Below are 22,214 nucleotides of genomic sequence, written 5' to 3' on the forward strand. Positions count from 1 at the left end.
TATTCATTCTTTAAAGCCTTGGCTCAAGTGTCCCTGCTTCCAGGAAGTCCTCTCGGATTCCCCCAGCCAGTGTCTCCAATCTGGCATCCCTGGGAGCATGTGCGGATGGGTTTGGGTCCCTGTTCTGGAGGGCTGGCCCATCTCAGGGACAGGGCAGGAGCTGGATCACAGAGAGGGGAGCGAACCCACCTGGGGGGTGAGGGAGTAGAGAGTCACAAAAGCCACCGAGAAAAGATGACAAGGAGGGTAACTAGTTTGCCACGTGGACAAGAAGGTGGGTGGAAGGGCATTCTGAGCAGATGGAACAGCATGGGCAAAGGCAGAGAGGCATGAAGGTGACAACTCGTTCAGGACCCAGAAGTGGGGGTGCAGTATGGGGTGGGTGCTGGGGAGGAGAACTCGGGCAGAGAGGGGCAAGTGCAGGGGCACCCCAGCTGGGTACCTGAGGATGACAATGAGCCCTGTGGTTCTGGGCCCTGGGGTGTGTGTGCTTGTGTGACAAACACTGGATGAGGCAAAGGACCTGCCATCTTGGAGCTCAATGCAGATTCCTAGGCCCAGCCTGCAATGTGTGCCTAGGAACAAGAGGAAGGATCCCAGCCGAGGGTCATCACTCTGGACACACAGGACCCCTTCCCTTGGACCATACATGAATCTTCTCCTGCCTGGGAACCCACAGTTGTGCAGCTCAGATGTCCCACAGTGAACATTTACCTGGATCCCTGCTGTGGGCCAGCTCCCAGGTGGGATCTGTCACTCGGAATAGCTCAGGTCATCCTCCCAACTGCCCTACAAGGTGGGGGTGGCTAGGATACCCACTTTACAGATGAGGAAACTGAGCCCAAGAGAGGGTCAGGACTTTGCCAGAGGACCCCACAGCCTGTGTCCTACACCGTGGGGGGCCATGCTGACCAACTTCCCCTACATCCCTTGGGGCTTCTTGGTCCCGGACTCCTAACACTAATTGCAGGGCAGAACCTCACAGGGGCAGCCCCAGCTCTGGCCGGGAAGAAACAGTCTGGAAAAGCCCTTGAGGGAGTTCTGAGACCACTCATGGGGTGAGAGGGAGAAGAGGGCAGGAGGTGCCCCAATTCTGGGAGGCTACACTGGGTCCTGGCCACATGGGACCCCCCAATCCCACCAGTTCCGGGGCTCTGCTTCCACTCCCGAGTGCAGTCCACAAGCCTGGGCCCTGGCCACTGCCACCAGTCTTCCGGATTTGGCTCAGGGAAGCCCTTAGCCCACCCAGCAGAGAGATGCTCTGTGCCCTCAGAGTCTGGGGCAGTGGGTCTGCCCACCTGGCTGACCTGTCTGCCTGTGTTCCTAGCTAGGTGGGGCTGTGTCTTGCACAAGGACACGTGCTCCAGTCTTGGCTGGGCATGGAGAAAGAGGGGTCGAGACAGAGGACCTTAGAGGGCTCTCCCCCCAACCCTGGTTTCAAGGTGCCCCATGAATGGTGCCTTTTTTTCTAAGTCCCAGCTAAGTAGGGACCCCTCCTCCACAGAGAGCCCAGTCCAGTGGGGGTTCTGGCGAGATACAGCCAATGGGGGTATCGGGGAGGGTCCTGGGGGGCTCAGATCTGAACTCATCTACATGGCCAGAGGCACATGGCCAGAGCTCCCCCTGGACCTTGACCATGACTAGGTGGGCTTGACTGATGGACATTTGGGACATTTGGATCTGAGCTCCTGGGCTCTAGGAGCCTGGACCCCTCCTTCCAGCCCCAGACAGGTGGGCTCTGGTCCTCGGGGACCCCCAGGGGAGGGCTTCACTCCAGCCCAGTGGCCAGAAGATGGCCCTGCTCTCATGTCCAGCCTGCGGCCAGTCCGCGTGAGCCCACCTGTCATCAGGCACCCACCTGGGCATGCCCCAGTGACCCATCCACGGCAGTGAGGGGCTCCCTCCCTGAGACCCAGGAACCTGTCCTGGAACAAGCTGGGCTCTTCAGGATCCCTGCCCCTTGGGGAATGGGAGCACCTGCTATCCAGCGTCCTCTCCAGGGCTGCGGATCCTGGTCTTGGGAGGGAGAAAGAGGAGGGGGGGCGGAGGCCAAGAGACCCCCCCGCCACCCCCCTGCCAAGCCCAGGAGACTGTCCTGAAACCCAGAAGCCAGAGCTGGGCCTCCTGCTCACACAAAGTCTAGGCTCAGCCTTCGGAAGGAAAACACAAGGTGGGGGGGTCGCAGGGGGACGCGCGGTATTCCCAAAGTGGGGGTCAGGGGGCTCGAGGGAAGTTATGAATATTCACATGGACGGATCCCGGGCCTGCTTCAAAGGGCGCCCAGTTGGAGTCCACCTAGGCTCAAAGTTTAGCACCTGCAGGGAGGCCGGGGGGAGCACTCTCCAGACGCCGTCGCGGGATTCCCCCAAAATGGCTCCAAGGCGCGACGGCCAGGCCAGCCAGGAGGACTCCATCCCCTAACCCCCCAGCCCCAATGAGGCGTAAACTTAAAAGCTCAGAACCAAGCAACTGTCAGCTGGGGGGTGGGGGGGGTGGTGGCCGGCGCGGGGGTCTGGGTGCGTAACAGCAGAGCAGAGACCCCGAGGGTCCCCGGGGACAATCCAGAGTCCAGGGCAGTGCCCCGGGGATCGCGGAGGCCCGCGCGCGCTCGCGCCGGCCCGGCCCTTGGTGGCGCGCCCCCACCCACAGCCGCAGTGGCCCCAGCCCCGCCGAGGACCCCGGCGCGGGGCTCCCCGCTGTCCAGTCGCGCGCGCCCACACACGCACCACACAGGCACACCGGCCCGGACCAGCCGCGCTGGGCGGCCGCGGACCGCAGATGCGCTCGGGCACAACAGTCCTCTCCCCTCGCCCTCCCTGGCGCCCCTATCCCCGACCCCGGCCCCGGGAGCCCCGGCACGGAGGACGCTCCACTCACCTGAGTTTCTCCATGTCTGCGGCAGAGGCCTGCGAGAAACCAAACGAGAGGGTCAGCGGGCAGGAGTCGTGCGCTCCGCGGCCGCGCCGGGCGGGGCCGGGCACCGCGGGCACAGCGGCGGGGCACCCGGGCGCGCCTCGGTGGTTGGGAAGTCCGGCCCGCGCGCCCCCAGCCCACACTCACCGGCCGCGGTCCCGGGGACTCAAGGGATGCGCGGGGCCTCGGCCGAGTAACAGGTGAGCCCGCCCGGGCCGCCGCGCACCGAGTTACGCCCCCCGGGGAGAGGAAGGGGCTGGCCCGGGGACTCGGGACCGCACTGCTCGAGGCGATCCCGGTCTCGCCCGCCCGAAAAAGAAGGGACCCGGCCCGACTGCGTTAACTCTCCGGCGGCTGCGGCCCCCGCTGCACACCCCCCCACCCCGCCCCACCCCGCCCGTTAACCCTTCCAGCCCCACGCTCCCTCCCGGAGGAAGCCAAGCCCGGAATTGCAGAATCTGCGAGTCGGAGAATGTTCAGAGCGGGCAGTTGGGGTCCGTACAGGAGTGGAGAACCTGACACGCTCGCGAACCGAGGGTGCTAGCAGTCGGGACCTCAGACTCCTCAATCGGGGGCCCTTCTGCCCGCAGCTTCTGGGGTCCGGGCCTGGCTCACCCCTCGCGGGCCCAAGGGATTAACCCCTGCGCACTAGGTTCGCCAGCGGGGCTCCCTGCCGGGCTTGCGCAGACCCGCCCGCGCGCGGCTTGGAGACCCTCCCCGCCCAGCCCCGCGCCGCCGGGCAGCCCCTCTGCGGGCCGGGCGGGGGGCCCACCCGCTGCTGTTAACCCTGCGGGCGCCAGCGAAAAACTGGGACCGCAAGCGGCCCGGGCGGGCTCGCACTTCCTGCGCGGAGCGGGGGGCGCGGGGAGGGCTCTCAGTCGCCCGGGAGAGGCCGCTCCCGGGAGCTTTACCCCGTCTTCCCGTACCATGCCTGGGATTCAAGGGGGACGGGGGAGGGGGCTGCGTCCAGGGACCACGCGACACACCTGGGAAGACTGATGACTGCCCATCCCGGCCCCTCGCGCCGGGCGCCGCCGCCGCGTCCGCCGGGAGCGCGCTCCGCTCCGGTCCGGGCCCCACGCCGCCTCCCCCACCGCCCCGCCGGGCGAGGGCGCAGCCCGGGCAGCCAGCGCCGAGCTGGAAGGCCCGGCCGGGGGCCCTCCGCCAGGCTCCGTCACCAGTTCCCCGGGTGCTCGCTCGGGCCCTCCCCAGATGCCTCTGGTCTCAGTTTCCTCACCTGCGAGCTAGGTTTGGGGGCGGGGGGAGCAGGATGAGGCGCTCTGTTGCCCTTCTGCATCGCAGACTGCGGAGGGGCTGGGGTGCGGGAAGGGATTTCAGACGAAAGGATCCCCGAGGCGTCTGGATTGGCAGCCAGACACAGTCCCCGATGCTCTAAAAGTTGTCGGAGCCCACGAGCCCAGACCCCTCTATATACCCTCCTCCCCCAAGACAAGGAGCTGGCCGATTGGCCAACACCTCCCCGACGCCCCCTATGTACCCAGGCCCACCTTTCCTGGGTTCCCATCAGCACGCTCAGCACACTTGATCCCAGCATACAGCAGGCGCTCAATAAACACGGACGAGGCATGCTTGAATCCTACGCCTCTGTGGCGTGTCTTTCCCTGCCTCTTCCCTTCTGGCTCTGAGTTCCAGGCAGGAGTCCTGTCCCTTCACCCGGGCACCCCCAGCACCCAGCAGGCCTGGCCTCCACCCCGCCAACGCAGGGTGGGAGGAGCCCTGCGTTGCCAGGGTCAGCCCAAACCCCAAAAGTCCAAGTGTTCCATCATCCACCCACGGGTGCCTTGCTCATTCATTAGCTCTGGGGCTGGGTTCTTGGGGTTCGGAGGCCGCAGCAAATGAGGTGAGCCCTGCCCTCCAGGGGCTAATGGTTGAGAAATGAAACCGTGGCTCCCATCCCAGGAGTCCACCCACAGCAGAAGGGCTGAGGTCACAAGGACACCAGCACCCAGCAGCCCTGTGTTCGTCATCGCGCTGGCCAGCTCTTCCTCCGGGAAGTCTCTCCCATTTTACAGAGGAGGAGAGCGGAGCCCAGAGACACAGCCCGGCTGGGACTGGCCCCCAAGCCTCAGGGACCTTTCCCACCAGAGGCTGGGGACGCTCCTCAAATGTCTCCGGTTGCCTCCATCACTCACAGTGAATGACCTGCCAGTGAGTTTGTCTAAAATTAATAAGCATGTATTAAAATTTAATTATAAAAATCTAGCATTTATTATTTATATTGAATGTTTCAGCTAGTCTAAAAGGCCTGTCTGGGACTTTTCTCCCCCACGAAGGGGCTCTAGGAGAGGACGCTGAGTCGCCCAGGTGGCAAGGGGTGGGCGGCGGGGGTGGGACAGAGGCTGACAGAGAAGGGGCGTGGGGGTCCAGCCCCAGCACCTTAACAGCCTCTCCCTTCACTCCGATGAGCCATACCCTGAAGACTGGCTCTGATCCTACCACCAAGTCTCACCTTCTCCCCAGACTCAGTGCCCATGTGGTCACCGTGGTCCTTATCCTGAAAGATTGCCTCCTCCAGGCAGCCCTCCGTGGAGAAGACCCAGCCGAGTTGTTGGGTTTGGCCTCTACAGTGGGTATGTGCTCCCTGGGGCAGGGTCTATGTCCTTCCCAGCCAGCTGTGTCCTGGCTGTATCCAGCCAGCACCTCACCCGGGGGTGGGAGTTGGGTGCGAAGCTCTGGGAAGTCGAGCCAAGAGCAGTTACAGCGGTCTGCGGCTGGCCCCGTGGGGAGGCACTGTGCCTTTGGCCGTGGTCTTGATGTTGAGGCCAGAGCCCCGTGTTCGAGTCTTAACTCTGCAGCTCATAACCACGAGATTTGGGGGGTATTCCTGAGATGAAGAAACCCAGCAGGAGCATGAATGGCCGGCTCTGAGTCCCCTGAGGTCAGCTGAGGGCTGCAGATGGGCTGGGCAGAGGAGACCCGAGGGGCACTGCCCGGGTCTCGGGCCAGAAGTGGTGCCTCTGTTACAGAAGGGGGCAGGGCGCTGGGGACCATGGCTCTGAAGGGCCTGTGAGCTGTCCATGGTCCCCAGCGCGAAATGAGGTGGCAGGAAACAGCCTCAAGGCTCCATTGGGCCCCTCCAGGGACCCACAGGCAAGGGAGGCCCCCAGTGGTCTCCTGATACAGGTGAGAACCCAGGTGGGCTACTCCGGGTCTCTCAGAGGGACACTCCATCCCTGCCCTGGGTGCCGCCCCTCCAGCTCACCCCAAATTCACAGCCCCGTGCCTATTGCTGCAGCAGACCTGTGACGTCATCACTGTCTGCCCTGAACTAGCTTCTTGTCCCTCTGGGTGGTCCAGCCCCTCTGGGTGGTCCCACCCTCCTGGTGGTCCAGCCCAGTGGCCATCATCTTTACTTCCCAGCATCACACAAGCCCTTCTTGCTGGCTAAACTGGATGGTACCGCGCATCTCTGCCTCAGGCCACCTGCCGCCTCTTCCTCTTAAGTCTCTGCCTGTGCTGGTCCCCGCCGCCCCGACTGCTTGCCTTCCCACACCCTGGGCGGGGTGGTCAGCGGGGGCGCTGACCATCACAGCCCCGCCACCTCCCTTCTTTCCCTGTTCCCCAAGACTCTGAGCTTCTGGAGGGCCAGGTACAGCCCCTTCCACCCTTGAGCTACCTGCTCTGTGGCCAGCATGGCCAACAGGCCACAGAGGGAGGCAACTCAGGGTCACAAGTCAGGCCTCAGCCAGGGGTTGGGAAACACGGGCTTGGCCCCGCCTAACCCTCTGCCCACACCCCCCTGCCCTGCCCTTCGCTTGGCACACACTGGCCACCGTGCTGGTCCCAAGCTCACCCAGCTCGCTCCTGCCTCAGGGCCTTTGCACTTCTTCACTCCTGGATCTCTGCAGGGCTGGCGCCTTCCTTTCTCTGACCACCCGCCCAGAGGAGCTCCTCTCTCTGCTGAAGGGTGTCTCATCACGCCCTGCCCCTTTGGACTCCACTCCTTTGGCCCTTTGCCCTACCCCTGGCCCTGAACCCTGAGGGCAGGGGCATCTCTGCTTCAGCCATGGCGTCTCTGTCTCTAAGGCCGGCACAGCGGCCTCCAGCGAGCAGGCGGTGACGCCCGAATGAATGCAGTTGCTGTTTCTCCCCAGCCAGTGGCATCTGCTCTCCGCCTCCAGCAGCCTCCGGTCTGCTCTCAAGGTCCCTCATGGTCTCACTCCCATGCCGGCCCATGCCCCCACACCCCCCCTCCAAAGCTCACCATCACCCTGGGGGCACCCAAGCCCACCTAGGCCCCGACATCCATGCATCCGCACAGAACCCTGTCCAGGGAACCCCTCTGCCGAGGGGGTCAGTCCTGCTCCGGCCCCCACGAGCGGACGTGTGACTCCTCGCTGGACCATCTGGCCCCGTCCCGTTCCTGCCCCCCCGCCCCCCAGTCCTGTAATACCTGAAACTGCCCCGACAAGGAAAGTGAGGGCAGGTCAGGGAGGGGCCTGCCGGGCGCTCAGGCCTCCCCTCCGACTTGCCCCCTGACCCTGGGCGAGTCCCCGCCCTCCCATGAGGCCTGTGCTCAGGCCCCTGGGCCCTCCTGAGATCTACCTGGAGCCCAGCTTCCTTGGTTTCTTCTGTAGCCTGCTCCCTCACCCCCTCTTCAAAGGGAGGAAACAGGCCCAAAACTACCGAGGGCAGAGATGACGGAGAGGACCAGATTCCAGACATGGTCAAGACGGCGGCCACCCGCCTCCCGCAGGTGGAGTCTTGAGCCGCCCATGCAGCTGTGTGACCTTGGGCAAAAACCCTCAGCCTCTCTGAGCTCAATGCCTCACCTCGGGAGGCTGCAAAGTCTTCAGAGGATGCTGTGAGTGCACGGGACTGTCTTGGGGGCAGGGCTGGTGAAGGGTTGTCGCTGCTCCCGAGCCAGCCTTTTAATGCCATCATTCAGGTTGGACCCTCTTTGAAGAGGTTTTACATCACTCCTTGCCCGCTTGTATTCATTCAACAAACATTCCCTCTGGGCCCTGTTCTAGGGGACTCAGCAACGAACAAACTAGACCAGAGGAGCGTCTCTGCCCTCATGGTGCTGATATGCCCACAGCAGGAGGCAGACTGCCCAGGGCACCGTGGGGTGCCCCTCCTGCCCTGAGTTCAGGGGGTGTCCGTTCACCAGTGGGGAGCAGAGATCGAGTCGGGGGCCTCGTGTGCCATCGTCAGAACTCTGGCTTCTATCTTGAGAGGGTGGGAAGCCCCCCACCCAGCTGAACAGAGGGGTGCCCCTCGGGCTGCAGCATGGAGGGCGCCCTGCCGCTTGAGTGCGGTGCCCCGGGAGTCCAGCTGGACGCACCCACGCAGTCCAGGTGAACAGGGCCCAGGCCGGAGGTTCGGAAATCCCAGCGGGGACACGGGCGAGAGGGTGGGGGACAGGGGTTTGGAGTTCAGAGGAGGGTCCAGGAGATATAAATCTGCACGTGGCCCACATGGAGATAGCACCTGAGCCCCGACCCTGGATGAGACCACATGGGGAGCCAGCCCAGATCGGGGACAGGAGGGACTCTGCCGGGTGGGGGTTCCACCCTGGGAGGGGCGGGACCAGCCCGAGAGACTGAGACGGGGCGGCTGGGGAGGTCGAGAGGCCGGTCTCAGGGCCCACTGTGCGGGGCACACAGCAGATACCTTAGTCGGAACAGTAAGCTGAGCGCTGGTGGAAGGGGTGGGGGGGGGCGGGTGCTGGCCCAAGGCCCCTCAGCAAGTTGGGGACTTGACCCCAAACCTTGGCTTGGGGCTGTCCCCACGTGGGGCCAAGAACATCCTTCCCCTTGGTGATTCAGGAGGACCTCGCCGTGGGCCGAGAGGTGCCCTGTCCCCTCCCCCGGCCGCGCCCCACGCTTCTCCGCGTGGCCAGGGCGGGGCCTAGGGCCCCCAGCTGTGCGCCAGTGCAGATGGACTAGGCCCGCGGCTGCAAACTGGCCTCCTGAGCTAAATCTGGCCTGCCAGCATGTTGTATTTGGCCTGCGAGAGGGTTTTAATTTTTTTTTTTTTTTAAGCATTTGAGCCAACATGTAAAAATTGGGAGCGTTTACATTTTAAAATCCGTATTTTTGGCTCCTGCTGAAATTTTGGAAGATCTGGCAACTCCGGCCCACATTCCCACGTGGCAGCAGTCGGGGAGAAGGGAATCAAGCAGCTGCCCCCTCCAGAGGCACCTTGGGGGTCCCCCACTCTCCGCGGAGCAGCGCTGTCATACCTTAGGCTGGGCGCACCAACGGGGAGCCTGGGGCCCAGCAGGTGGGGGGGCTTGCCTGAGGTCTCCCCGGGGGGGAAGCCTGTCGGGCAGGATCCAAACGCAGCTCCGGAGACTCCCAGGCCTGGCATCTGGGGTCTTGTGACCACCCTCCCGAAGCCTGCTGCAGAGGCCCCAGCCCTCCTCTCCGCCCTGGACACTGGCCGGTGCCCCCTGCTCGTTTCTGCCCCTTGTGATCTCAGGAAACCCTTGTCTCAAGTCATTGACACTCTAGCACAAGTGGACCTTGGTACCAGGTCTGTGATGGTGACGGTTTGGGGTCCTGGAGACCTTCTACCGTAGTGTCTCCTATGCTGGACAGTGAAGGGTCAGACCACAGTCCCCCGTGACCCCTCAGCCAGACCCAGCAGAGGCGGGACTAGAGTCCACCCCACCTCCACCCCCCGTTCCCCAACCCTGGCCTGGATTGCCGCTTCCTCCCCAAAGGGGTTCACGGTGTCACTCCAGGCACTGCCCTCGAGAAATGGCTTTCAGACCAATGCCAGGAAGCCAGGGGTCTGCCCTGCTTCCCCAAAGCTCCAGCTTCACCCTGGGAACTGTTCCGGGGACACAAGCCTGTCCAGGCCAGGTGGAGGGGCTGCCATATCACTTGCTTGGCTCCCATCGGCCCGGTGATGGGATTCCTGCTGTGTGCAGGCAACTTCACCCATCACCTCCCATCCCCGCCACGCACACAGCCTGGAGACACCGTGGATGCGGCTTGTCCGGGCTCACTGAGCCAGGGCACAGCCCCGCCAGGACTCTGCCGAGCTCTGCTCGCTGAGCCTCGGCTCCTGGTCTGTGGAATGGGCCTGATCCCAGCATCTCTCTCACTGGCCTCTTTGGAGTGATGCGAGGCTGGAGGGGACCACTCATGACACTGGGGTGGTGCAGGGCTGACGCCCACCTCCCGCTTCAAGGTGCCAACGCCAGCTCCTTGGGAAGGATGTTCTGGCTGGGTCCCGGGACAGAGCCCTGCCCGCCCCCCCAGCACCTGCTGCAGGGTCTCGACAGGTCCCAAAGGCCCCGTGCAGCCTGGTAGCCCCAGGAGGCATGTGCGAGGGGCCTTGAGATGGAATCCTCCAGAGGCCTGGGCATCGTGGGGCTCCCCTGGGACCCAGTGGTCCCCAGAGTGAGGGGGGCAGGGTGTGCCGAGCCCAGAGCAGAGAAGAGTCCTGGATCACCAGGCCCCTGTGGAGGAGGCTGGGGATGCCAGGCTTACTGGGTGACTGCTGGAGGCTTTCCAGGGACAAAGCAAAAGAAAGCTCATGACCACTACCGCCCTTCCTCGGCCAGGGAAACTGAGGCCCAGAGAGGGTGGGTGACCTATCTGGGTCCTTGAGGGTACTCTACCCTGAGCTGAGGGCTCACTGGCTGTGCTCGGCCCAGCAGACCCCAGGGGAAGGGCTGGTGGGCTGCAAACACCCGGAACCCCCCAGCAGCCATGCTGCTTCTGGACTCTCCCTGGAGAAAGAGGGGGTCAGGTCACTAGAGGCAAGGATGGCACCCACGAGGGTGGGGATGCACCAAGGTCAGGCACAGAGACAGAAGAGCGTGGGCAAGCACTTGGCAAGCATCAGCTGTCTCCTACCACCCAGGACTTTGCTGCCACAACAGGCCCTCAGGGCTTCCCTCGTGGCTCAGTGGTAAAGAATCCTCCTGCCAATGCAGGAGACACGGGTTCGATCCCCGGTCCGGCAAGATCCCACATGCCTTGGAGCAAATAAGCCTCTGCGTCACAGCTACCGACTCTGCGCTCTACAGCCTGGAAACCGCAAGTGCTGAGCCCCTGCTCCGCAACAAGAGAGGACACGAAAAGCCCAAGAAGCAACGAAGATCCAGTGCAGCCAAAAAGAAGTCAATACATGTAACGAGAACCAGAACTCCTCCCCGCAGGGACGTCATTCTTGGGAAGGGTCTGGGCGAGATCTTCACCGCCCTGGCCCCGTGGCCCAACCTCGGTCCTGTGCCCGGAGTTGTCAGGAGGGGACAATGTCCTCAACAGCCTGTAAGGACCTGCCCCGGCCCCAGGGGGCACAGATGGCTTGGGAGATGAAGGTCAGTCCCGAGGTGGGGGTGCTGCCACCCTGACGTGCCACACAACCCGACCCCCCCAGGACAGCTGGGCAGGTCTCACCAAGTCTTCCTACCCATCTGTCTGAAGCCAGAGTGTGTGTGTGTGTGCGCATGCGTGTGTGCGCATGCGTGTGTGTCTGGAGGACGTGCTAACGTGGTATTTAAATACAAAGACTTCAGTCCAAGTCCAGACTCCCCAGGAGGCCCTGGGGCAACTCAGGACCTCAGTTTCCAACTCCATCAAATGGGCAGCTCTGAAGGACCTGGGCCCACCTGTCTGCTTGACAGGGCCGTGACATCCTACCTCACATGGACATGACTGACGTTCAAAACCTCAAAGGAAACATCATAGGAAATCCTGAGGTAAAATAGCAAGCTCTCTGCCAATAGGGGAGTGATATTATTATTATTGCTACGAATATCCTTGCTGTCTACTCATGCATACTCCAGAAATAGCCTCCTTAAACCAGAGGTTTCATCCTAGAGGTCCATTCTTTGGGTTCTTAGGGCCTTTGCCATTCCAGTGACTATGAAAGGCGGGATGAGGAGGGAACTCCGAAGGGTCGGCCAGAGCTGGTGGGGAAACGGCCCCTGAAAGGAGCAGGGCAGGGGCCCAGCAGACCTCTGTTCGCTGCCCACTGGGGGATGGGCGGGGGCTGAGACTCACCCGGCCTGGAGGCCTCCGGGGGGAGGCAGCCCGGCCTCCACGCTTGCTGCTGCCCATGCGAAGCCCAGTGGTCTCCGCGGCCCGGCCCGGCCCAGCCCTGCTTGCAGCCTCCGGGGCAGTCTCCGAGGAGAGCTCCGGGCTCAGGGCCAGGATCTTCTCTGGGGCGGCGGCTCTGGCGAGGGGCTCCTGGGCTGGGGCTGGGTCTTGCTCATCAGGGGAGGGCTCCGGGCTGCGGCCCCTGTGCCCTCGAAAGGCCTCCAGCGTCCCGGGGTCTAGCACCCGCACGGCGACCTCATCCAGGAACCTGGAGAAGGGCAGTCTGGCCTCCCGTCGGCAGCCCAGCCAGGCCAGGGGGCCAGGAGCTGGCCTGCTGCCTGTGCCTGGGGGCTCGGCAGCGGACAGGGGGCCGGGTGAGGCTTTGGGGGCTTCCTGGCTGGGCTGTGCTGCCCCGCCGGCGTGAGATGGTGGGCCCTTGGGGTTCCGACCTGAGGTGGGGCTCATTTTGCAGCCTCTAAGGTCCTCCCTGCAGGCCTCCTTCCTGGGGGCCTCGGCCCTGGGCTCCATGAGGGAGCTGGGGCCATCCTGCCTGGGGCTCCTGGGGTCTGGGCCCTGTGCCTGGAAGCCGGCCCCGGAGAGCATCCTCCTCTGTCAGTCCAAGGTCAAGCCTCTCCAAGTACCTCACTGACTCCCGCTTCCCTCCTCCCACGTGGCTGGGGGCCCTGTACCCTCTGCGGGGCGGGGGTGGTGGCGCAGGGTCACTGGTCCCTCACTGGCCAGAGTGATCAGCTGAGCGCCTGCCCCCAATTGATTCAGACAGCGCGTGGCAGGGGGCCTCCCGCCCCCTAAATTGATTCTTACTAAATGGGAGCCGGGCTTCAGGGCTTAGAAAGTGCTAGAGAAGCAAAGGTCATGTCCTGAACTCTGCATCTGCCTGGGGAAGTAGCCTGCGCTGAATGAATACCCGTTGTGTGTCGAAGGGTAAGCCTCACACACGCCACTCACCACATCTCCTCATCTCTGCCAGGTGTGAGTTGGGCTCAGGGACATGGGTGAACATGGGGCCTGAAGGAGGGGAAATTAGAACTGCCTCCATCTGAAATAATAGGAGGCTGTGGTAGAGACTGCTGGCTCCCCACTGTCATCCCACTCTTAGTGAAGAGTCCTCCTTTTATTCTGTGAGGCAAGATTTCCCAGGCTCCTTTGTAGCCAGGGGTAGCCAATGAGATACAAACAGAAATTACTGGGCGTGACTACTCCTTAAAAGGGATCAGATAGCTTGCCTGTGCCCTTTTTGCTCCCTCTCCCAAACTCTGCTACTTCTTATATGGAACATGCAAGTGATGGTTGGAGCTACTGCAGCTATTTTGCACCATGAGGCAAATTTGAGGCAGAAGCCACATATAAAGGCTAGAGGAGCAGAAAGACAGAAGAACCTGGGTTCCTGATGACCACTGAGTCATCACACCAGCCTTGGGCCACCTGCCTCTGGTACTGGCACTTCTTTAACTTGTGGGAGATAACCCCTGTCTTATTTTAGCCATAGTTATTTCCAATCTCTGCTACTAGCAGCAGTTTGCAATTCTTCACTGATACACAGGGGATAAGGTTAGGAATCACAGTTGACAATGCTATGAGCAAGAGCTTTTGGCAGATGGGGGCCTAGAGTATAGTTAGATGGGGAGTAGGGAGGGGGAGATTACCCCAGAGAAGGGCCAGAGCCAGTCCCGGGCATTTGCTCTTTTGTATGAAGGGAGACTCACTGATGCATCTCAGGAAGCCAGGGGTCCAGGCAGGACTCCTTCCTGGGATGCGGCTGTGTGTACTCACAGGACGGCTCCCCAGCGGGTGGCCGTCCCAGGCCTTTGGCCGTGATCCCCAGCCCTGGTCTCTGGTGCCGCTTGGAGGATAGCCCAGGCTGCCTTTAGCGCTGCCTGCCTGCGGCTGTGTACCTGGGGCGTCTGCCCACCTGGCAACACCTGGACGCCTCACATCAAGTGCTGGGGACCCCTTCTTCTCTGAGCTCAGCTGGACACCTCTCTGAGTGTTTCCTAGCACCTGGGACTGAAAGTCTGAAAAACTTCATGAGCTCAACTGCCCAGGTCAGGGATGGAAGCTGCCGGCACCCTCCTTCTCCTCCCCTCACCATACTCCTAATCACCAGGCCCTGACCGTTCAGCCTCTCTCAGACCTGGCTGCCTCCCTCCATCCTCACCATCACCTAGCTGGTCCCAGGTGCCACCATGTCTCACCTGGACACCTACAATCACCTCTCCCTGGGGCCACTGACCCCAGCTTGGTCCACTCCACAAACAAGCTCGTGTGAACTTTGAAATTTGCAGACCAGATAACCAGACAATGTCACACATTCATGCACCCTGCAAGGCCCTGATGGCCCAGGGTCTTCTCTACCCTCACCCACAGAACACCCAGGAACGTCCATCTACTTCCTGAACGTGCCAAGCCCTCACTGGTCTCAGGGTCTTTGCACTTGCTGGTCCCTCTGCCGGGGAGCACTCTCCCTCCCCCTCCTTAGCATCACTCAACTCCCATCTACCTTACAGGGTCCTTTCAGGGTTCCATCTACCTTACTCCTTCCACCCTCCAGATCAGATCAGGTACCCCTGCGGCAGCCCCGTATCATGACCCCTAACTGTAACTGACACATTCCCAAGAATCTGCTTAGCATGTGTCCCCCTAGACGGTGAGCTCCACTTCACCCCAGCTCTCTGCACAGGGCCCAGCACGTTGGAGGCACTCAACCAGTAGTTCTCGAATGAATAAGTGAAGGCACCCCATTGCTGATGCAGAAGCTCCAATCCACTGGCCACCTGATGAGAAGAGCCAACTCACTGGAAAAGACCCTGATGCTGGGAAAGACTGAAGGCCAAAGGAGAGTGGGGAGGCAGAGGATGAGATGGTTGGATAGCATCACCGACTCAAAGGACATGAATTGGAGCAAACTCTGGGAGACAGCGAAGGACAGCAGAAGCGTGGCGTGCTGCAGTCCATGGGGTTGCATGGAGTCCAGGCAGGACTTAGCGACCACCACTACCCCAGGTTCAGACTGTCCGTTCATAAGCATCTTTGGCCTGGTGTGAACTTCCTCTGGCTGGGCACGGGCAGGAGAACGTGGGAGTCAGGGGTCTCAGGCTCTCGGGAAGGCCACAGGTCCCCACCTGCTCCTGCTATCCTCTGAAGGCCACCTCTTTACACTTGGACAACCCCCTCCCCAGCAGCATCCAGTCATCCAGCCCTGCTCCACCACCGGTGTGAACTAAACTTGGAGGCTAGCAGAACCAAGGTCAAGTTCACCTCCAACACCCCAGCTGATCTTGGGCAAGTCACGTCCTCTCCAGATCGCCAGATGTCAACAGAGCAGCACCCAGTCCCGAGGAGGGATGCAGGGAGAGCGCACAGGGGCTGCTGGGAGCCTTCGGCAGGGAGCCCAGCCTCTCGTGGGACCCTGGGACCCCTCAGCCCGGGGGCTCTCAGGTGGCCACCCCCCTGCTATGTGCTGTCGTAGGAATGTTCCGGGGGCCTGGCCAGCCGGTCCTCCGAGCCTCTCCCAGAGTTGCCGGGCTGCATCAGACAAGTTCCTGTTGTCATAACAACCCACTGGCTCTCAGCCGCCTGGGCCCGAGGCCCCAGAGGATGCTGTCGGCGGCTCGCAGCCGGGGCCTGCTCACCTCTCAGCGGCCTGGGCTGCCTCTCCGGAGAGGGCTTCCAGCCCCTGCCTCTTGACTCATCTGCTCCGCCCCCCCACCTCCTTTCCTGAGCCCCTACTGGGTGCCAAGTTCCAACTCGTAGCCCAAATCCTCACCCAGTGAGGTGGGACAGCCGTGAACTCTGTCTCATGTTTAAAGGAGCAGGCTCTTGTGGGGGCCAGGTGACTTGTCTGAAGTCACGGGGGTTGGATGTGGCAGACCCGGGGCGGGGGGCCTCAGGCCCTGTGTCACTCCGGGACCCCCGAAGCCCCTTCTCCACCTCCCGGCCCCACCGTGCCCCCAAAGATGGGAAGCTGGCCAAGGTCTGTGAGCTCCCAGGGAGGAGGGACCCAACTTCGGGTTGCCTCCTGGAGCTGGAACAGTGAGACCTGGACCCAGGCACCGGTGGGACCCTGCGGGGCTGGGGGGTGGGGAGGGTGGGGATGGGGAGGGCAGGTTGAGCATTCACTAAGTGCTCCAAACATCACCTCGCTAACTTCTGTGGCAACCCCCACCCCAAGCTGGGACGTGCCACCCCGTCTCTTGGAGCAGGACCCGGGCTGACTGGTAAACAGCCACGCCCGCCACACGCAATAAACCGTAGCCAACACCCACGGAAGTGCAGTTGCCTTCCAAGCCTCCCTCATTCCAGTGCGGAAGTTTCTATTACAGCCCCCTCCTTTACAGACGAGGACATTCCAGGTCTGAGGATTCTCACGCTTTTCACCACGCTGCCTCTGCTTCCGGCTGTTTCTGTACTGGCCTGAGAACCCCTGAGGGTGGCCGTAGCCCTGGCATCCGTGCCCTGGGGCATGCATTCACACCATTCGTCTGCTAGCATGTACCAATCTCCACACACCGGTGCATGCCTCCATGCCTGCACCTGCGGTCTGCCACCCATTCATCCAGGTGTCCATCCTTGCATCCACACATCCATGAGGAAGAAGGGCTGGGGCCGAGGTCAGAGTTCAGGGGCATGCACTTGAGCCATCCAGACCTTCCAGGAACTCTCCTGGGACACGGAACTCCCTGCAGGAGTCCCTGCTTGCTTGCCTGTCTTTACAAGAGGCCACACCTCGGCCTCCTGGCTCCCTGAGCCTGTCTTCCAGCCTAACTGGAGAGGCCTCCTGGCCCCCGCCCTCCTCCCAGCCCTGCAGCCTCCCTGCTATGGGATCATGGAACGGGAGGGTCTGGGGTTATGCAAGCCTGGATGCTGCACCCACCCATCTCGGTAACCACTCATCTGCTAGCAGGTACCCACCCATTCGCACACCAGTGCATCCTTCCGGGCCTGCACCTGCACCCGCCACCCATTCGTCCATGTATCCATCCTTGTCATTTGTGTCTTATATCCACACATGCATCCGTCCATCATGGATGCAGCCACCCGCCAACATGTGTCCATTTCTGCAGTGATCTGCCCTTCCATGCCTGTATCCATGCATCACGAATGTATCCTCAAGCACTTATCCATGCACTCTTCCTGTATCCATCCATCCACTCCTCTGTTCTTACATCCATCATTTTATTGACATTATTCAAGTCCCCATCCATCCACCCCAGCATCCACACATTGACTGAACCCATTAAGCATCCATCCACTCTCTCATGCCTGTATCCATCCATCCTCTGACATGGACTCCTGTATCCATCCAGCCCTTTACCCATTCGTCCGTTGACATCTATCCATCCATTTTAGAGCCTTCCATCCACACATGTATCAGTCTTGTCATATGAATGAGAAATCCATCCGTCTATCAATCTACCCTTATATCCATCCACGGATTTCTTCTATCCATCCAGTCCTATCGGTATCAATTCTTTCATTCATCTACTCATCCATCCCTTTCTTAACACTTAGATCCATCAGTCTCTCCTTCTATGCATCTATCCCTCTAGCTTTCTATCCATCCATCCCCTGGTCTGCCCTGCCACATGCCTCCCACCACGTCCATTTGCCTACAATACACCCACCGGCCTCTGCAGTCCACCCACATTGCTTCTCCACCCAGATGCACGGGAATCCCAGCATGGACCACCAGAACCATGACTGGAGCTTTCGGTGTCTGTCTTCCCCAGGCAGGACCAGGTCTGGCCCATCCCCATCCCTGACTCGGTTCAAGGCTGCTAGTTGGACAAATGACTGCAGTCCCGTGGCCTGGCTCAGAGCTAGGCATGAGCTGATGCCCACCCCCAAGAAGCCCCTAGGGGCTGCAGTGGGAGCCTCTAGATCCACAGCCTGTTGGGGCTGGAGTCACTGCTTGGTCGCTTTCCTGGCTGGGGGGCTGTGAAAGCCACCATCACCCTCCTAACACCATCATGCTAGTCAAGGTCTGTGTCTCCTGGCAGACTGTGAGATCTTGAAGGGCGAGGTTTGTATCAGATTCACCTAAGTGGTCCCAGTGAACGGGGCGCAGTGGGGGACATGGGGAGAGTATGCTAAGGGGGATGGGGAATTCATCCACTCACTCAGTCCTTCATTCCTGCAGTACTGAACCAACAGAGACAGCTCTGGTCAGCTCTTTCTGCCACTGGCTATCACCAAGGGCTTGTTCTCGGGCCATGGAAGCCACTCCTCTGACTCAGAGAGGCGTTGTGCCTCAGAAACTGAGCCCCAGAGAGAGGGCAGGGTCTTGCTCAAGGTCACAGAGCAGAGGAGGAACTAGAACCCAAGACTCCAGACTCCCATCTAGGCCTCTCCTCCTAGCAGGCTAGTGACCTGCTCTGGGGCAGGAGGGGGAGCCAGGAGGGGGATGCTGGGAGCAATTCTAGGCCAACCCGGTGAGCCTGGGGTCACCCCTGGACTTGTCCCCAGGGATCTCTACCTGCTATGAGGGGAAGAGCCTCCTCCTCACACACACACACACACTTGACCTCCACACTTCGGCTGGACCGAGCCTCCTCTGATCCTTGCACTCTCCCCCCTTGAGGCAGGAGGTAGACGGACCCCACCCCACAGGGTAAGGTGACTGGAGATTCATTCCCTGTGGACCAAAACTCTAAAATATCAAGAACAGGACAATTGAGAGAGGAAGCTAGGCCTTGCCCAGACCACATATTTCTCATTTGCAAAGTCAGGAGACCTCCCCAACCACACATGCGCGGAAAGGCTCCTTGGAGGTCAAAACAGGAGTGATGCTGAATGACGCCAACTACCCACAGGCCTTTGCGGTGGGATCCATCTTGGCTGAGAGATGCGTGCGCACACACAGAAGGATTCTGAGACACGCCAAATATGGACTCTGCACTGGGCAAGTCAGAATGATTGGTCAGAGGGAAACCGGAAGAAATGCCCCATAAAAGTAACTCAAACTACCAAACTCTGAGACTGTCTGAGTCTGCCCCTGTGTCTATCCACATGTCCTGTACTTTTTTCTCCTAATAAGCACTTAACTTGTTTCACTACTCTCCATCTTTGTGGGAATTCTTTTCTTCGGCAAAGCCAAAGGGCCAGGGCCTTGTCACTGACCACTGGTCGAGTGGTCAGGATTCGCTGCTATCACTGCCACGGTCTGATCTCACTCTCTGGCCAGGGACTGAAGCCCTGCTTCAAGCTGCTATAGACCCAGGATCACTCTCACCTCTAGGCCTTCCCCTCTCCTGCTCCTCCACCCTCCCCTGTTCAACTCCCACCCAGGCCCTGGGCTTCTTGAGCCTCCGAGGACTTGAGAAATTGTGGATGGTCTCCAGGGGCTTCCCTGGTGGCTCAGACGGTAAAGAATCTGCTTGCCATGCAGGAGGCCCGGGTTTGATCCTTGGGTCGGGAAGATCCCCTAGGGAAGGAAATGGCAACCCATTCCAGTATTCTTGCCTGGAGAATCCCATAGACCGAGGAGGCCGGCGGGCTAGAGTCCGTGGGGTTGCAGAGAGTAGGACACGACTGAGCACGCATGCATGCAGGGACCGTCTCCAACCAAGCCCTCAGTCACCCATGGACTGCTCTTTCCCCCTCTCATTCATTCATTCTTAACATCCTTAAGTGCCTGTGGGAGTGGGGGGCTACTTCAAAGCATTGCCGTGGAGACAAGGCATGAAAGTGCTTATATCAGGGCTGGCACATAGTAGCTGCTCAATAAATGGCAGCTCTTTGGGGCCAGAGTCTGTGCCCAAGAGTCTCTGAGGGTGGACAGATCTCCTTCCAGACTGCTCTGCCTGGCTTCCACTCTCCGGCCCAGAAATGACCCACTCTCCAAGCCTGGCCCGGTGGAAAGACAGACCCATAGCACTGAGGCTCCAGGCAGCCCCCGCCCTGCCCACCCAGCATCCCAGGTGTGAACAGCTCCAGGTTCTGAGGGTAAGAGGAACACGGAGCGCAGGAATCTATAAATATGAGACAATAGTCCTTCCGAAAGCGCAGGCAGCCTCCTCTCGCCCCGGCGCCGGCCTGCAGCAACTGCATCTGCCACTGCGCCTGCTTCTCTGTGCCGCCCTGATTATAGTGAGAGTCGGGAAAATTAAGGGTTTTCGGGGATGCTGCCAGGGCCCAGGCTGCTGCCTCCCCGCCCTGTGCGTCACACATGCCAGGCAGAGCCGCCCCTTATCGGCCACTTGCCCCAGCCGGCAATGCCACCCGGACTGGGCCTGCCGGCACAGCAGCGGATGATGGACTTTCTTCCCCGGTCCTCGCCGGCCCTGGGGGTGGAAGGGACTCCGCTGCAGGCAGTGGGCAGGGGAACTGGGGCCCAGTGAAGGGCAAGGACCTCTCCACGGCCCCTCAGAGATCTAGGGCGCTGGGACCTCCACAGGAGCCAAGCCCGTGGGGAGACCCTGTCCTGCTGGCCCGGAGCCCCGAGGCCTTGACCCCTGGTCAGTTTCCAGTCTGCAAACAGCCCAGGTCTGTGGCTGACCTTGGCCACCAGGGCTCCACCTCTGCAGGCACAGCGCACTCAGCCACCACCGGCCCATTCCTGGGTCCCTACTCTGCTCCCATCCGGCTGGTCCAGGAGTCTCCAGGAGGTCGCCCACGCTGCTCCTGCCCCAAAGGAACCACACTGGGGACGGGGTGGGGCCCAAACGAGGAAGGAAACACCTCTACACCAGGCAGGAAGCGGAAACGCTAGGGCAGCAATTCCCATCCAACTGTGCTGGGGTTCAGGGAGGGTGGACGCTTCGGTGGAGCGGCCCCCGGGGTGCGCCTTCCCCTCCCCGAGCCTCAGTTTCCTCCCTTCGAACTGTGGGGAATGGGAGCTCCTTGCCCTGCAGGCGCAGAGTGAGACCTAGGGGGTCCGGGGCCGGCGCAAGCCCACGCACTGCGATCGCTCAATGAACTAGCCCCTGGTCCAGCCTCCTTCTGGCTCCTCGACCTTTCCCGGGGTAGGTGGAGGGGCTTACTGAGCCTCGACCCGCGGCAGGAGGGGGGCCTGCCAGCACGCCGGCCACCCGCCCGTGACAGCTGACAGCGGCAGGTCCCAGATCGCCTAGGCCCCGCCCTGCTCCCCTCCCCCCGCCATGCCCCAGCCTCCCTCCCACCGGAGGGATGCACGTGTTAGAGGGGCGAGGACCCCCGCAACTCGGTCCCAGGTGCTCGGGCCGGCCCCGCGGGGGGCAGGGCGGCGCGCCGAGGCCGAGTCCCCGCCCCGCCCTGCGAGTGCCCCCCGCGGCCGGCGAAGCGTTCATGGCCGGCCCCCACCCCCCTCTCCCACCCCGCGCATCGGCACCGGAGGGGGCGCTACAGGCGGGGGAGCAGAGGCTGGACAGTCGCCCCCCTCGCGGGAGGGGGCACGCGGGCCGCCGCCGGCGCCGCCGAGACCGCGCTGCCGCGTGGGTGGCGCCCGCCCCGCCTCCGCGCCCGCGCCCGCGCCCTGCCCTCCGGGCTCGCGGGTACTCACCGCCCGGCGGAGCCGGCCCGGCCGCCGGCCGCCCGTCCACATGGCCCCGGGGCAGCCGCGCGGCTCGCCTGCGCCGCCGCCGCCGCCGCCGCGCTCGGGTCCCGCTGCCGCCGCCGCCGCCGCCCCCGGCCCGCACCCTCCCCTCCGAGGCCGAGCGCGCCCGGAGCCGCGGCGCGGCCGGGGCTACCCCCACCCCGCCCGGCTTCCCGCAGGGAGCGCCCGCCCCCCGCCCCCAGCCCGGCTCCCCGCCAGCCCCGGCCCCGCGCGCAGCCGCGGCTGATTCCGCGGCTCCCCCCGCAGCGCCCAGGCGGGGCGCACTGGCTGGGGGACGCTGGGGCAGGCCTGGGGGCGCGGGGCGCCACGTGCACTCGGGAGCCGGGGAGGGGATGGCAGCCGGCCGGGGAATGAATGAACCCGCGGGAGCATGAATGGTGGAGCGCGGTGAATGAAGGAGTGCGGTGCGAGCCGGGGGAACGAATGAATGAGGAAGGAATGCACTAGGGAGTGTTGAGGGAAAGAATGGATGGGGCCCCGCGTTCCCGCTCTGCTTGAGCCAGCACACCTGTGCCAAGGTAGCCAGGTGATGGCGGAGGGTCACCCCCTTCCCCAGCAATCTGGAAGAGGAGGTGGCCTCTGGAGGGGTCAGGGTTACCCCAGGAACTTCCAGCTGGAGCACCCTTCTCCCTACCCGCCGCAGAGTCCCAGGCTGGCCCCGTCCTAGTCCTGAAGAAGGGTACAGAGTGAACCATGGCCCTTCCCTGCTGAGGCATTGGTGCAAGGTC

The 22,214-nt window shown here is 62.2% G+C and overlaps 1 protein-coding gene across 7 annotated transcripts in view; it reads right to left on the reverse strand.

Annotated features, from left to right (window-relative positions):
• The window catches only part of BEGAIN (brain enriched guanylate kinase associated), a 46,292-nt gene extending 24,699 nt beyond the window's left edge, over nt 1-21,593 (reverse strand). For 2 of the 7 annotated variants that reach the window (XM_043434384.1, XM_043434379.1), the window contains exons 1-2: nt 21,433-21,593; nt 2,878-2,906 (exon numbers count right to left, since the gene is read on the reverse strand). In XM_043434384.1, the coding sequence (XP_043290319.1) occupies nt 2,878-2,906; nt 21,433-21,474 (71 nt within the window). In that variant the 5' untranslated portion in view covers nt 21,475-21,593. Of the gene's footprint in view, nt 1-2,877; nt 2,907-3,060; nt 3,246-3,899; nt 3,973-4,150; nt 4,266-4,421; nt 4,778-21,432 lie in introns of those variants that run through there. The other 5 variants (XM_043434382.1, XM_043434378.1, XM_043434381.1 and 2 more) reach the window with 5 other exon arrangements.
• Nucleotides 21,594-22,214: the final 621 nt, after the last annotated feature.

Source organism: Cervus canadensis, chromosome 17 (genome assembly GCF_019320065.1).
Source record: "Cervus canadensis isolate Bull #8, Minnesota chromosome 17, ASM1932006v1, whole genome shotgun sequence".
Taxonomy (NCBI): domain Eukaryota; kingdom Metazoa; phylum Chordata; class Mammalia; order Artiodactyla; family Cervidae; genus Cervus; species Cervus canadensis.